The following is a 15071-nucleotide window of genomic DNA, read 5'->3' on the forward strand; positions in this document are numbered from 1 at the left end:
AACTATTTCATACTCAGTCTCAGTGCATTAACATAAAGCAGCAGTAATGTGTTATTGACTTTATGTTCTCTTGGCTGGGTCCAGCCATTTTGTCTTTTTGACAGCATAGGTCTACCACCAGTTGTATATCTGTAAATATTATGATGCATAGTTGTTGTCATCCAGTGTTAATAAAAAGGCCACTATTTTATTATTTTATGTGAAACACTTTTCTGTTATCTATGCCTCTCATTATTTATCTAAGAAGTGCTTACTTGATGTCTTATTTACTGTGCTTTCACAACGTTGCTTAAATGTTTTGGTAACACTTGGCCTTCTTTAGAGGGCTTTAATTCTTCAAGAAGATGTAACTTAAGAGCAAACCAAAAATCTGTTGCTAATGAAAAGATGGTTAAATTAAACGTGGCGGCTTTAACCTCCAGTAAATCCCTCACTGTGATTAAATTTCCCCGGTGGGCTTTCGCTGAAAGCAAACCAATCGATGTGGTAAAGTAATTTTAGTCTCTAGTGGTAGAAAAAAATTGAGCTGTCAAAGAAGCGGAATACCCCTTTAACGATTCCACCAATCACAGACAGTGTTACAATCCAGCTTTTGCGGTTACCCAATCAGAGGCGAGTTCTCTCTGCTTCGTGTTACTAGTGTCGACGGTACGTCTTTTTTTCTCCTTTTCAACGGTAAAAGGCTTCTCGACTTCTCTGTGAAAGTTACGCCGGGATAAGCAGCGAAACATCGAGTTATTCTCTCATTTAATGCCAACATGTTGTCAATATCACTGCTGTGACGTGGAGCGGCTAATAACCGAGAAAGGAAAAACGAGAAAATTCTCGTGAGGACAACCGCCGTGTGTATCGGGCGTTATTTATTTTTTTTAGATCAAGGTCCTTGTCCGTTTCCTCTTCGAATTTTCGGCAGTTTCACGGACGTTGGTGAGTTGACATGTTTATTAATTTTAAACCGCCGTTGGCTTCAGACAGAATGAGTTTGTTCACAGCAAGTAGAGGAGGGTAAATGGCGCAGAGAGAGGTGGGTTTGCAGGCAGGTCGTTCACCTGGCTCTTGGCTGAATTTTTTAGAGACGCAGTTAAGGGGTTTTTAACCAGGCCAGATGTGTGTAGCTGCTGGGCCTGGGGCTCCGGTTCCGGGGATCGTTTAATTTAAAACTTGCACGCTTCTTCAAATCGCCATTGACACATCTTACTGTCAGCATCTGTTTTAAAACAAAAGTCCTCCATGTCTCAGCAGCAGATGTTTCTATAGTCGTCTGAATTTAAATGCGGAACCTGCAAACACCAGATTTACGGGAAGGAAGGAAAATAGACTGAAAGGATGCAAGAAACCGATTGAAAAAAAGGAAGAGAGAAAAAATGATTGTGATGTTAAAATAAAGATTGTTGTAAGTGGGTGTTTGATGAGAAGAAGGAAGCAGAACAGAGTGTGGGAAAGAAGAAGTGTTGTAAGGAAAGAATGCAGAAAGGAAGGAAAATGTCTATTTTAGGGGAAAATGGTGGGAGGAAGGTTTGTAGAAAACAAAATGGGATTGAAGAAAACGATAATGACAAAATAATTAACAAGGTATGAACATATCACATATGTGTATTAGATGGATGGTAGGGATTGATTACAGATCCCTGTATTTATCACGTTGACAATGGAATATTTTCCATACTTCATTTTAGTTCTCCATACTTACCCAATTATAAAAAAACTGATCTGATCCTATAATTTTCCACTTTTCAAAACGGCATAGGATTCCTTTGTTTATTAAGATGTGTATGTGACAGGATCATACTTGGGGAAGAAAAAAACTGTTTTTATAATGAAAAAACAGCATGGCCTTTATATGGATTGGTTTATTCTCTTGAATAAATTCTGATAAATAGTGCTGTTGGACACACACACAAAAAAGAAAATACAAATGGTTTAATAAACTATATAAGCATCTATGGAAGAAAACTAAAAAAGGATGTAAACACAGGGGATTTTTTTACTCTTACAATGCTCAGTACATGTCTTCATCTAAACATGTACAGAGCATGCAAACATGCCTTTGCTCTGACAAAAAACCCACCTTTTTTCTTTATGCATCTATCAAGCTGCAGATCTAATCTTGCTGCACTCTGCAGTTGCACAGACTGCTATGATTAAAAAATATATTTATGTTCTTAGCCTTTAACTCATACCGATGAAAGGAAATTTAAAGGGTTGTTCTGCCCATTCGAACGTTGGCAGGAAGTCGGCTTTTCTAGTTCTTAGTTCCTGTTTTCTTAAAATTGTTTGCCATCCACAACTTGCCCCATTACCTGTTTGCAACCTGTGATCCCAAGTCATCAGTTTGTTTAACTGATCTTGTTTATTGGTCTTTAGTGATCAGATGACTTTGTCCCTTTTTTGAAGCCTGTTTGTGCACATTGTACTTGCTCACAATCGTTACACTTTACAGAAACCCTTTTCCTATTGTGTTACTCCAATTGGGTGTAGTTTTGTGGCCTTTATTTAGCTTTAAGATAAATTTCTGAAGAGCAATTATGTGCAAGCAACTTGTGTAAAATAGCCTCTGTAGTTAAATAGTTTATAATTTAATTAATTTTTATTTAAAGTATTTTATAGGTCAGAAAATGATTGATTTTAAGTGAAATTCAGTAAGGAAAAAAATCATTTATATCTTGCCAAGCAAATCCATGTTAGTTACATTAAATAAAAGTTAAAAAAAAAATTAAAAAAAAACACATTAAAAACTCCAAGGGCTCATAAGGCCTCACCTTGAGCCTCATCCAGATGTTTTCTGTTTTTGATCTGATGGCCAGAGATGTTTTTTTTTTTCTTTTTAGGCAGCACAGGGACGTTTAGCTCCACGTGGCATCCAGATGTTAGACTCTCACCACTTTCCGTCTGAAAAAGATGGCAGATAAACTAACTCCTGACTTGCTTTAGCAAATTATTTTCCATGCTAGTAGGGGGAAGTGGATTATATCAAGAAATGTTCCGTACACACTGCAGAAATGAAATGGAGAAGTTGCAGGATGTCTTACTCTGTAAGTAGTAATTTGATCTAAAACTGGCATTGCTGAGTGTTTGAGTTTGACAGAATTTGTCAGTGAGAAGGAAAACATGACGGATTTGTAATTGGTAGCTTTGGACGTGTCGCGGCCTGCCGCAGTGAACTTTGATATGGCTCGAAAGCCAGAGGCAGCAAAATAGCAGCTTTAAGAAAACTAAAATCCTAGCTTCATTTCAGCCCCTCAGAGACGATGTTCCAGTGTTTCTGCCAAAACAACAGTTTCCACAACTCCCTGCTAGTGGGTAATAACTTACTCATGCTTTGGCTATGTTTTAGAGCTTTTTATTAGAATTGTAAATTGGGTAATTAAACCTACTGGATTACTCAGAAGGCTGTGAAACTCATCCTGAGGTAATCTTTGTCACACTGTAAAGTCTTGATAAAACTATTCCAACTCATAGTGTAAAATCTGTGTGTGTGTGTGTGTGTGTGTGTGTGTGTGTGTGTGTGTGTGTGTGTGTGTGTGTGTGTGTGTGTGTGTGTGTGTGTGTGTGTGTGTGTGTTTTAGGTTGGAGTCATGGCTAGGCGACGTGGCTGACTGGTCGGCGGCAGGTTTGGGTCCTGCAGTCGGAGAACGCGCCATGACGGCTGTGGAGGATTGAGGAAGAATCCCAGCCTGCAGCTTCTTCAGCTTCACTTCCACTCATCTCTGTTGGACTCTTCTCTGTTGATCTAATTATGTCTAAATGACTCCGGTTAAATTTTAAGACGTGGATTCTCTCACATCAGAATCCATCTACACCACCCAAGTTTTATTTTATGTGCTCCTGATTTCCAAAAAAAGACCCTAACAGCCATGCGAGGCAGAACCAACATGCTGCTGGGCTGCGTGCTCCTCTGCTCCGCCTCCCTGCTCTACCTGGGCATGAACAGTATAGACTGCCCTCGGAAAAGCCACCGCTACCACTGGATGGAGCTCAACATGGCCTCGGGCAATCAGAGTCTGCCGCACTTCCCGGAGGACACGCCCCTCATCTTCATCGGGGGTTTTCCTCGGAGCGGCACCACGCTAATGCGCGTGATGCTGGACGCGCACAGCGCCGTTCGGTGCGGCGAGGAGACCAGGGTGATCCCTCGCCTCCTGGCTATGAGGGCCACCTGGAGTCGCTCCGTCAGGGAGAGGATACGCCTGGACGAGGCCGGCGTCACTGACCAGGTGTTGGACGCAGCAGTGCGAGCCTTTCTGTTGGAAGTGAGTGGTTCGTCTGAAACGAGAGCGCCTCAAACACCCTTGTGTCCGTAAACATATTAGATTACAAGATTAGCTCAGCACAACGTCGATGTGTTGAAAGAGTTGTAGACGTTTTTTTAGCTATGTGAAAATGTGGCTTTTAAAAAAGGGGCAGTATCATGTAAAATCAATGTGTTTTTTTGTAAGTTACAGCATGTTCCAATGTTATTCCCTTATCTAAAACATACCTGGAGTATTGACTTGATTCTTTCATGCATGTCTAAGAAATCCTTTAATCTCCATGGCAACCATTCAGCTGTGCAAAACGCCTGATTGGATTTAGCTCCACCTTCAAGTTGCAGCTCCTCCTGGGAGTAAATGTAGCATAGTTACTTGGTTATGCTATAAAACAGCACTATGCGCCTGTAAAACGCATAGTACTGCCTCTTTAAATCTCAGCCTTAGTGCCTTAGAGTTTGGCCCAGCTTCAGTCTGACGTTGCAAAATCTCTCCGTCTCTCTCAGCTTTGCACAACTTTGCCACTGAGTTGTGCAAAGCTGACTGAGTTTCTGTCAAACTTGACAGAAATTCAGTCAGGCCGTAACAGAGAGTATCTTTGGACCTATGTTTGTAGTATTTCCACAGATTCCAAAATTTATTTTAATTCTGGATTTTATCAGCACCTTTCTAACACATTTAATGGTTTAGGTTAATTGGTTCTGTTATAGCTCAGGCTGTGGTTAGGATCATTGCCCTGCTGGAACATGAAGCTGCTCTGTAATCTCAAGTTTTACAGATTTCCATTTCCTCCAGCTGTAGGAGAAAATAGTTTGGCAAGAGACTGTGGAGGTATTTAAACAGTGCTGATATTTGGGGGGAGGTTAGTTTGAAGATAGTTACTTTATTGTAGGGTTGTAGTTAAATCTCATGGCTGTATTGAATCGTATTGCATGTGTGCGCTACAGGTGATAGTCGGCCATGGAGAGCCTGCACCTCGTCTTTGCAACAAGGACCCATTTGCGTTGAAGTCCCTGTCTTACTTGGCACGCATCTTCCCCAAAGCCAAGTTTGTCCTCATGCTGAGAGACGGACGGGCAACCGTCCACTCCATGATATCTCGTAAGGTAAGCTTGTTTTCTTCCTTGTTTATTTTCACTGGGGCTGGAAAACTTCTTCTATGGCTTCTATTTTGCAGGCTCATATTTCCAAGCTGGCACATCACAAATTTGTGCTGATGCTGCGCTCTCTGTGGGGATGTTAGTGGTTAGAGGGGGAGAGTGAAACAACGTTAGCCATGTTTTCTCACAGCAAAGCAGAATCTTTAGTGAAAGGTTTTTTTACTTTATGTTTTTTATTATTGACTGCTTGTCTCAGGTGACCATCTCGGGGTTCGACCTGAGCAGCTACAGAGACTGTCTGACCAAGTGGAGCAGCGCAGTGGAGGCCATGTTCAGCCAGTGCCAGGCAGTGGGGGAAGCGCGATGTTTACCTGTCCGATACGAGCAGCTGGTTCTCCACCCCGAGCAGGAAATGAGGAACTTGCTTAATTTCCTGGAGCTGCAGTGGGACGCCTCGGTGCTGCACCACGAAGAGCTAATTGGGAAGGCTGGTGGCGTTTCGCTGTCCAGGTGAGTGTTTGACACGTTAATGCAACAAACTCTGACATGTCTCATCATGCAAGTATGTTCTGTTTGACCATGAATATTTCACTTAGAACCATATTCTCTCGTGAATTAAATAGTCTTGAAATGTAGTTTTGCATAAAAAGTGCTTCACTTCTGGTGTGGGCACGCAAGCGAAAGTTTCAGAGGCAGATATCGCCAAACCTCAACCTAAAATAAGTTTTAAAAAGCAGCCCAGAAGCTGTTTGCACATCGTTGATGAGCTTCTTGTGAGAAGTTGTGTGTAGACGGGTGAAATGGCCTTAAAAGTCTAAAACTTGTGGAGAAAAATCTAAAAATAGGAGTTGCTAATTAGTGACTCTGTAAGTCTCGGACGTGTTTAAAAGAATAAGGGTAGCCACATTTTAAAGACAACAGGTCTTTCATTTTCTGTAACAAGGAAAGTCACGATAAATAACCGGCTGTGGGACTGAGTGGGAGAAACAGGATTGTTTATACTCACATTTTCATGGAATACTTTTCCCACAATGTACAAATTTTAAAGTACCAAATTAGAATAAGGCAGCTGTTTCCTCTCCTTCATGCAGCTGTGGGACATTTCTGCTTTTTGGGATTAACTATTTCAACCTGGTTTAATATATATATATTTTTCAGCTTTTTAAATTTTTTGTCATTTTACATTTCAAAATAAATCATTCAAAGCTCCTGAACTGAATGTGATTTTTACTACAGCTATTTTTACATGGACCCACATTACACATTTATCTTGACTTTAATTTTTATTTTTGAGAAAGCATAGAAACTCATATTTTCTTTATGATTTAAATTCCCACACGTGTCAGTCTAAGCAGTTCATTGGAATCTCCTCAGACTAACTGGACTTTGCTGGGGGGGTTTTATTATTATTGTAAGAAGTTGAAATACATTTCACTTTCACAAGAAACACAAGATTGAAATAAGTGCAGATCTCATTTAATAAATTATAAACTTAAATACAATAAATTATTCATTTTTTAAGAGCTAAAACTTACGTTTATGTGACCAATATTATCAAATTTCACTACAAGTAGCCATCTTTTGTTGTGTAACAGTGCTTTAAGTGCTACTTACTTTAAAAAAAATAAAGGCTTATATATTAAAAAGTTTTTAAAAAGCACCTCTGATTTTAGGTTTTATTATCAGATGTGTGTGAAGAAGTCAGAACATAACTCAGTAACTTCCTTTACTTTTAGTTTCTGTTATAAACTGTTTTCCATGTAACCTCATCGGTCTCCCACGTCTTTGTGGAAGTGTCTTCACATGTCTGCAACAAAGCTTCTGTCTCTTTGAGGTTTGCAGTCATTTGTTTATGCAAAGCTATTAGGATCGCACACCACCATATTTTAATCAGATTGAGCTTTTTCTCTGTAATACCTCAGTTCTCTCCTGTTTCAGCTTATCTTTTGTGGCTTTGTTTGGAATTACGGTTCCATGTGTCATGACCCAGTTTGGACCAAGCTTAGCTTTGCCACAAAAAATGATCCTTTCTTTTGCATCTTGGGTTTGATAAATCACAGTAATAACACATTACATGCATCACTGATGCAGGTTGTGTCAGCTGCTATCTATTAGTAGAGTGATTGATTTTGGTGCAGAATGATGACCCATCAGTAACTAATAACCACTGAGGTTTCATGCTTAGGCATTATGTTACAATATTTAGGTTGTAAAAAATGTTCAAACATATATTTATGTGGGTTTGGTTTTAGAGAATTGTTTTGAATTAAAATGCAGCTGAGGTTGGGAGGGAGATTTGTATCCGACTTGAGCCGCCGTGTTGCCAGAGTTTTCTTCTAAAGCAGCCTAACCTCTCGGGGTCAAGCGCAGCTTGGCGACCTCCCCCAGCAGACTTCATTCGTGCTGCTTTGTTCACTTGTTGTCATTCAAGCGGAGCATCTTTCTGCTGGGCAGCCGTTCAGGGGATTTGGTGGGAATCTGGCTGCCGTACCATGCTAAACCCAAATCTGTTATTTAAAGGACTTAGGCTGCATTCAGGGGGAATTAGCTCTCTTATTTTTCATTACTTATGCAACATTTACTCACACAGATGTTTCATAATCTTTCACAAAGATGTTACAAAATAAACCTGTTTTTTGCTCTTATTTTTGACGTGTACATCAATTTAGATGCACACATTACATTGAAATGACTTGGAAAGTGAAATTCCATGTCGTTTATGGGTTTTATTAGTTACATTTTTTATTCCTTCTCAACTTTCTTTTTTGTTCTTTAACATGGGAACCTTTTTTTTAGCTAACTATTAATTTTTTTCTTTTACTTCCTGTTTGATTTGAGTTACTACTTTGACTTTACAAATCTTTAAAAAATAAATTTTGCATATGTTGTTAAAAAGCGTGTCCAGTTTTTTTCTCTTTATCTGGTTTATTTTACCTTTCAGGTCAGCTCACCTGATGGGCAAACACAACCTCACCTGAGTGTGTGAAGAAAGCTGTTCTCTTTCTTTCTTTTTTTTTTTGTTCATCTAACATGTGTAGTTTTTTTTTTTTGGCCAACTATTGATTTTTACTCTTGAAAGGGCTTATCATTTTTTCTTTTACGTCCTGTTTGGTTTGAACTTTTTTATGTTTGGAGACGCTGTTAAAAAGTGTGTTCAGTTTTTCTCTCCTCATCTGGTTAGTTTCACCAAGCTGATGGCCAACTGTGTGTGTGTGTGTGTGTGTGTGTGTGTGTGTGTGTGTGTGTGTGTGTGCGTGTGTGCGCGTGCGTGCGTGCGTGCGTGCGTGCGTGCGTGCGTGCGTGTGTGTGAGAACAGGGTTGAACGCTCCACAGACCAGGTGGTGAAGCCAGTGAACACTGAGGCCCTCTCTAAGTGGGTGGGAAACATTCCCAGCAATGTGATCGATGACATGGCCGAAATCGCCCCGATGCTCGCTCGCCTGGGCTACAATCCGCACGCCAACCCCCCTGATTACACAAAAGCGGATCCCATCATGTCTCCTTTTAACCACTTACAGGTAAGGGACGGGAGCATTTTGTTTTTATTTTTAAATGTTATTTTCTTTCCATAAATGATTGTAACTCTAAAATTTCTTTAATAGCCTTGACTTCAAAGGATTGTTGGTTTGTTTCTTTTTAAAAGCAGACTTTTCTTCCTTTTGTGTTATTTATTTATACTAATATATGTGTTTCTTGGTGATTCTTTTGAAACGTTACAATTTGACTTGTTACAGTAAAGTAATAAATCAATTTATTGCAAGATAAATTAAAATTAGCTCAATAATTTCCATTTGGATGATTATGAAACATCATTTTATTTGTTGTTTCTGTTTTGTTCATTTATTTTGGATATGTAAAATGTGTCCAGTGTTAAATATTCATTAGAGTTTAAAGTTTATTGATCTTTGAATCTTTAATGATTATACCATTGCCAGTATATTACTTGAAAGTGGTCTCAATATTAATGTTTATTGCAATAAATTCTAGGACAATTTATAGAGCTAATGCTGAGTTTAGATCTTTTACCTTTACTGTCATATTATTTGGAAAATGAACAGTCTTTTTTGGTCAAAACCAGCTTTGAGGACAATCTTCTCAAATGAATTGAATTTCTGCTGTTGAAGAAGCAGCATGACTGACAGCCGCATGTTCTCTTGTCTTTTTCTGTAAATTTCTTTTCACGTGAGTGAGAAATGTTTCTGTTCTTCCCTCAGAGAGAGAAAACGGCAGCAGACCCTCCTCATCCCAGTTAAAGATGGCGGCTCTCTGCCGCCTTACGGACGCACCTTAAACAGACTTTCATTGCAGCCTTTATCTCGCCTCACAGGCAGGACTGCGGCGTTGCGATTACATTACATTCTTCTCGGGACTCGTTTACAGTTTCCAAGCTTGAAGACTGGTATTGGATTAATTTGCGTTTTAAATGTCAACTCTTCACAGTGAACTGTTTTCCACAGATTCTTGACACATCCCATCACCTCCTACCCAACAGTGTTTCAACTTTTCTCCTAAGTTCTTCGCAATGTGAATGTGTATTAAGACCAATAAACTCACTAAGAGCTCAGTCAGTGGTTGTCAAGCATAATGACTGTATATATTTTTCAAAAAGTACTTTTATTTTCTTAATAAATTATTTTGGTTGAATGTTCATCAGGCATTTTTTGATGGTTTATTACAAGACAAACATCTTTCTACACAGCATCATACTATTTTCTTCTGTCCATGGCGCCCTCTTGTGGTGCTTTAACAACACAGCACCTCTGACTTCCAGATAAAGAAAAATGAGTGGCAGAAAGCTCAACAGAAATTACTTCTTTGTGCTGTTACGTTTCACCATGAGCCACTTAGACCTGCACAGGTATCTGAATATTATGGTCAGTGGATGGGAGCAAAGCGAGGTTCGTGTTTGGCTCTTCTGTTGGCATTTTCTGAGCCCAGATGCTCCTGCTGCTCGATACGTCGGCTGGAGAATCCTCTGAACTACAGCTGATCATGTCGAGGAAACATCTGGAGAACTGAGAGAAGCACAATGAGGGGAGAAACTGTACAGACAGTAAAGATGGTACAACACAATTTACCTCTAGTAGGAAAAAAAACATTTCAAGACATGAACAATGATTGGGTTTAGTAAGATTTTAAATATATTCCAGGAGAAAATATGGTGGCAGGGTTGGGTTATAAAGCAAAATCCAAAACTTTGAATATAACAGAGCACTGTTCATTTCTTTGATGAAGAACAAGTTTCCAATAGAGATTCTCCTGTTGAACTGCTGTAAGAAATTCTTGAACCAAAATAAGTTAAAAGTATTTAAATATTATTTCCTCTAAGACCTCTGTTTAGTAGCTTGGTTTATTTATGATCCAAACTAACCCAGGTAAAGTTCTGTGTTTAACATTAACTCTACACCTCACCCCTCTCTACTGTAAACTACGGTGGTGGCAGCATCATGCTGTGGAGCTGCTCAGAGTGGATGGAAATATTAATGTAGCTAAAAACAGAACAGAGCACCTCAACACAATTTCCACTGTGGAACATGGGAGTGGCGGCATTATACTGTGGGTATGCCAAAACCAATGTTCCAGTTTCCTTCCATTAAGTTTTACAGCCAAATGTATGGAGCGAAATTGGGGCCATAAAGTTAGTTCTAAAGAAAAATAATCTGAAACTTAAAAAAAACAAAGATCTTGAATCTCAGAAGCAGCTTTGAACACTTTTTACAGTTCGGACTTTTTTCTCAGTTTCAAACTCTTTCAATTTCAAAATAATTTTTCAGTTTTCAAATCTTATTTTTTCCAATAAATACATTTTTTTGAATACATTTTTCAGTTTCAAACTCAATTTCAAAATAATTTTTCAATTTCAAATGTTTTTTTTTTTTCAATTTTAAATCTTACCTTTTTCTCTTTAAATATTTTTTTTCCATTTCAAACTTTTTTTCAGTTTCAAAATAATCTTTTAGTTTCAAATCTTTATTTTCAGTTTTAAAAGTTATTTTCCAGTTTCAGATCTTTTTCTTATTTAAATTTTTTGCTTCAAATCTTTTTTTAAAGTTTCAATTTCTTTTCTTTTTTTCTTTTGTGCAAACATTATGGCCCCAGTTTAGCTCCATACAAAGCACCCAACACTGGTAGTTGTGCTCGCCTACCTGGTTGTTGAGCAGCACACATATGACCGGATTGAGAACGGTGCTGGTCTTCGCCAGCAGGGCGGGAATCAAAGCGGCTGCAGGCGGCACCGCTCCTGGCCGTCCGAACGAGGCAAGCATCGCAACAACGCCGTATGGAGTCCAGCACAGCAGGTAGCCTGTCACCATGGCGACCACCATCAGGAGGATCCGACCCTCGGCCTGCGACTTGTTGAAGCCGGCCGCCTGGAGACACACGAGGCTGGTGAATTAAAGGAAAGGTCGACTCATCACACAGAGGTTAAAGGTCAAGTTCTAAGCAGACCTGTCTCGTCACGCCTTTGATCGCCAGCAAGATCCGGCCGTAGCAGAAGAACATGAGCAGCAGAGGCAGGAGGAGGCAGAAGACGAACAAGCAGATGATGTAGGAGCGAGCCGTGACGGAGCGGCGCTGCCACTGGACCGAGCAGACGGTGCCGGGACCCTCAGGCCCGTAACTGCTAAGAGACGGGTATGTTAGGAACCAAAAAATAGATCTGAAAGTCCATTAGACAGTTTTTTTTATTTGTATTTAGTTTAATCAAACAAAATCTGTCTCTAAGCCTGTCGCAATTACAAGTTTTGCTGGGCGATAAATTGCTATTGCGATAAACCGTAATATTGTTGTTTTGATATAATGTTCAAGTCATGTGGTGTAAAGTGAGAACAGCTGGGTTAAAAACAGCGATGATACAGACCTGCTCCAGCCCAGCAGTGGCGGTGAAGTCCAGGCCAGTGAGTAGAGCCAGGAAAACGCTACGGAGAGTCTGGCTCTGCGATAATGTGAGGAGCTGAGCTGGGAGCCGCTGAGCAGCATGGCGTACCGCTCAAAAGACAGCAGAGAGAGAGACACCAGAGAAACGACCCCTGGCAGGCAGACACACAGCGGAGAAATCCATTAGCAATATGAGAACAAAGCTACACAATAACAGGAAGTTGGGAAATTTGACTACTCTTCCACATTTTAATCAAAAATAGTAATTTAGATGAAAAATATTGCAATTTAAATATGTGGCGAACAGATAACAGAATCGCTCTTGGACATCTCAATAAAGGCCTCCATTGGTTAATAAATTTGATTTCCATTGATGATTTTTGTGTGATTTTGTTGTCAGCACATTCAACTTTGTACAGAATAAAATTAGAATATTTCATTCAGATCTAGGATGTGTCATTTGAGTGTTCCCTTTATTTTTTTGAGCAGTATATATATATATATATATATATATATATATATATATATATATATATATATATATATATATATATATAAAGTAATTTTCTAGTTTATCTCAAATATCTCAGTACACTTCAAAGTATTTTACAAGTATTTTTAATCAAAATGTAGGATCCAATAATTCCTTAATATTGATAAGAACTACTAATTATAAGTGACATAATCTACCTTTGGAACACTTTTTAATGAATAAGTGACTTAAATTTCTTGCTGAAATGTCCCTTTAAAGTTAGTTTTGTCCTGTTTAAAGTGTACTAAGATATTTGCAAAAGTAACTAGACCAAAAATATTGGTAAGATTTTGTGTTTTTGCAGTGTAGGACGTTTCCAAAAAATAGTTAATTGTGCAGGTCATAGCTGTATGATCCCACAGGATGTAAAAACTTCCAGTTACCGAAGAGCGCGTTGGAGAAGCCGTACCACCGGCACCCGTAGGACCCGGTCAGCCACCTGCCGCGCACGCTGGCCGCGAAGCTGAGCGGAGTCCCGAAGAGGCAGACCAGCATGTCGCTGACGCTGATGTTGACCAGGAGCAGGTTGGCTGGAGTCCGCAGCCCGGGGTAGCGAGAGAAAACCAGGAGCAACAGGAAGTTGCCGAGGATGCCCAGGACCAGGATGAACCCGAGGGCAACGGCAACCGAGGTGTGAGCCGCCCGGCTGAGAGAGGAGTCCGACCCGGGTGGGTTCTGCTGCCCGCCGCTGAGGTTACTGTTCTGCTGCTGAGTGTGGATCATCATGGCACTTAAAAAGACTTAAACAGAAAAATAAACTGTATTCTCTAAAGAAAATTAACATATAATGGTGCTATATTCAGCCGTAGCATAAAACACACCGAGCTGAAAAATGATGAGGATGAAGGGAGGGACAAAACTTCAGAGCTGCTGCCAGTCCTTACTGTCCCACTTTTTTATGCAATTTACTCAATTAATCCAATCCAACATTTATATAAATGTGTGCTAAAATCAACTCTATGCTAACGAGAAAGGGAATGAGGAAAAATAGTAGCTGTTTCTTTATCAAAAACATGTTTTTAATTGTTCTTGATGCAATATTGCACAACAGATTGGAGACCTCAATAAATGAGCCAACTCGTCCATTATGCAAGTTTTGGCTGACTCATAGGGAAGGCCAAGAATGCTCACACCCATGAGCCAAGATGCTGAGGCATTTGACTAATAAATGATCACACTGCACTTTTTGTCTCATGAAACTCTTTGCTAACTAGAGTAGATTAAATAAATACTTAAAGTTCCCTGAAATTAACTGTGTGTGCATGTTTTCCTTTTCTTCTGATGGTAGAAAATGTCTTTCAATGCACCTAAAATCTAATACACAGTCATTATGTGAAAGCCAACCATGGTCCAGGAAGCAGTAAACGGAGCACCATTTTTCCACAGGAAAAAGGAAGAGTCTATTCATTCGACTGGACATGCAAATAAGAGATGCTTTTTACAGGTCCATGTCCAAAGGAACAGAGCCTGCTAGTGTGCAAACCAAGAACCAGAATAACATAATATGGTGATGAAAAAAAAGAGAATTTGTATCTCCTATTAAAAAAGAAAAAATATTATAGAAATGTGGCTGACTTATTTTTTCTTTACTTGAGGATTGATCAAAAAATATTTGTCTCTAATTCAAAAATGTGAAGCATTTCAGTGTGGTTACCTCCATTCAAGTTCATTTTCTTTAAAAATGGATCATCCCCTAATGGCTTTCAACCTAACAATAGCATCTCAAGTAATTAATGAAGGTGATGAACAGCTCACTGGGGAAAAAGGCTATTTTGGAGCTCTGCACCTTTTAGGAACTTAACATTAACCATGGGATAATATTCCAGATGCTGGATTCTTTATGTATTTCATTGGTCATAAAATATTTAATATACTTTCCTTTTTTGGTGGTTATTAACTTACAGAATAAATTGAAATTGGTGGCTGCATCTAAGAAAACGGGATTTGTGTTTTTCTTTTTTATGGCATAGATAATTTATTTAGGGCACAATTGACAATTTACTATTTTATTATCTGGTGGTCATCCCCTGAAAGTAAAACAAGTGAAGTAGGATTAGGATTTCCTTTACACTATGTTTTCCTAAACTCCTGCACTCTAGTAATGCCAGAACAGTTATTGGATATTCAAATTCAATAATATTTTATTGATCCCAAAGGGAAATTAAATGTTGTGACTCGTATTCAAATTCTTCAAAGAGTTATTGTATATAGTAATGGCTGTTGGCAGGAAAGATCTCTTGCAGCAGTCTGTATTACAGTGAATTTGAAGAAGCCTCTGACTGAAGACACACATCATGCAGGTCACTATCTTAC

At 39.3% G+C, this 15071-nt stretch overlaps 2 protein-coding genes across 3 annotated transcripts; one reads left to right on the top strand and one right to left on the bottom strand.

Annotated features, from left to right (window-relative positions):
- Positions 1–646: 646 nt before the first annotated feature.
- On the top strand, positions 647–9997 carry tpst1l (tyrosylprotein sulfotransferase 1, like). 2 transcript variants are annotated; one of them, XM_014972510.2, is made up of 6 exons: positions 647–927; positions 3567–4250; positions 5195–5353; positions 5604–5857; positions 8664–8865; positions 9562–9997. In XM_014972510.2, exons 2-6 carry the CDS (start codon positions 3855–3857, stop codon positions 9598–9600), a joined length of 1050 nt encoding a protein of 349 aa, XP_014827996.2. In that variant the 5' UTR covers positions 647–927; positions 3567–3854; the 3' UTR covers positions 9601–9997. The 2 variants fall into 2 exon arrangements, with proteins under 2 accessions (XP_014827996.2, XP_087868866.1); XM_088012740.1 differs by lacking the exon at positions 647–927 and adding an exon at positions 954–3409.
- LOC106907011 (pinopsin-like) lies at positions 9943–13502 on the bottom strand. The gene is made up of 5 exons (XM_014972509.2): positions 13142–13502; positions 12210–12378; positions 11798–11969; positions 11494–11718; positions 9943–10362 (listed from the first exon to the last, which is right to left on the bottom strand). The coding sequence occupies exons 1-5, from the start codon at positions 13482–13484 to the stop codon at positions 10192–10194; spliced, it is 1080 nt and encodes a 359-aa protein (XP_014827995.2). The 5' UTR covers positions 13485–13502; the 3' UTR covers positions 9943–10191.
- Between the last annotated feature and the right edge of the window lie 1569 nt (positions 13503–15071).

The sequence above is a fragment of the Poecilia mexicana genome, unplaced genomic scaffold, assembly GCF_051168715.1.
Source record: "Poecilia mexicana isolate PSO_F unplaced genomic scaffold, ASM5116871v1 scaffold_14, whole genome shotgun sequence".
Taxonomy (NCBI): domain Eukaryota; kingdom Metazoa; phylum Chordata; class Actinopteri; order Cyprinodontiformes; family Poeciliidae; genus Poecilia; species Poecilia mexicana.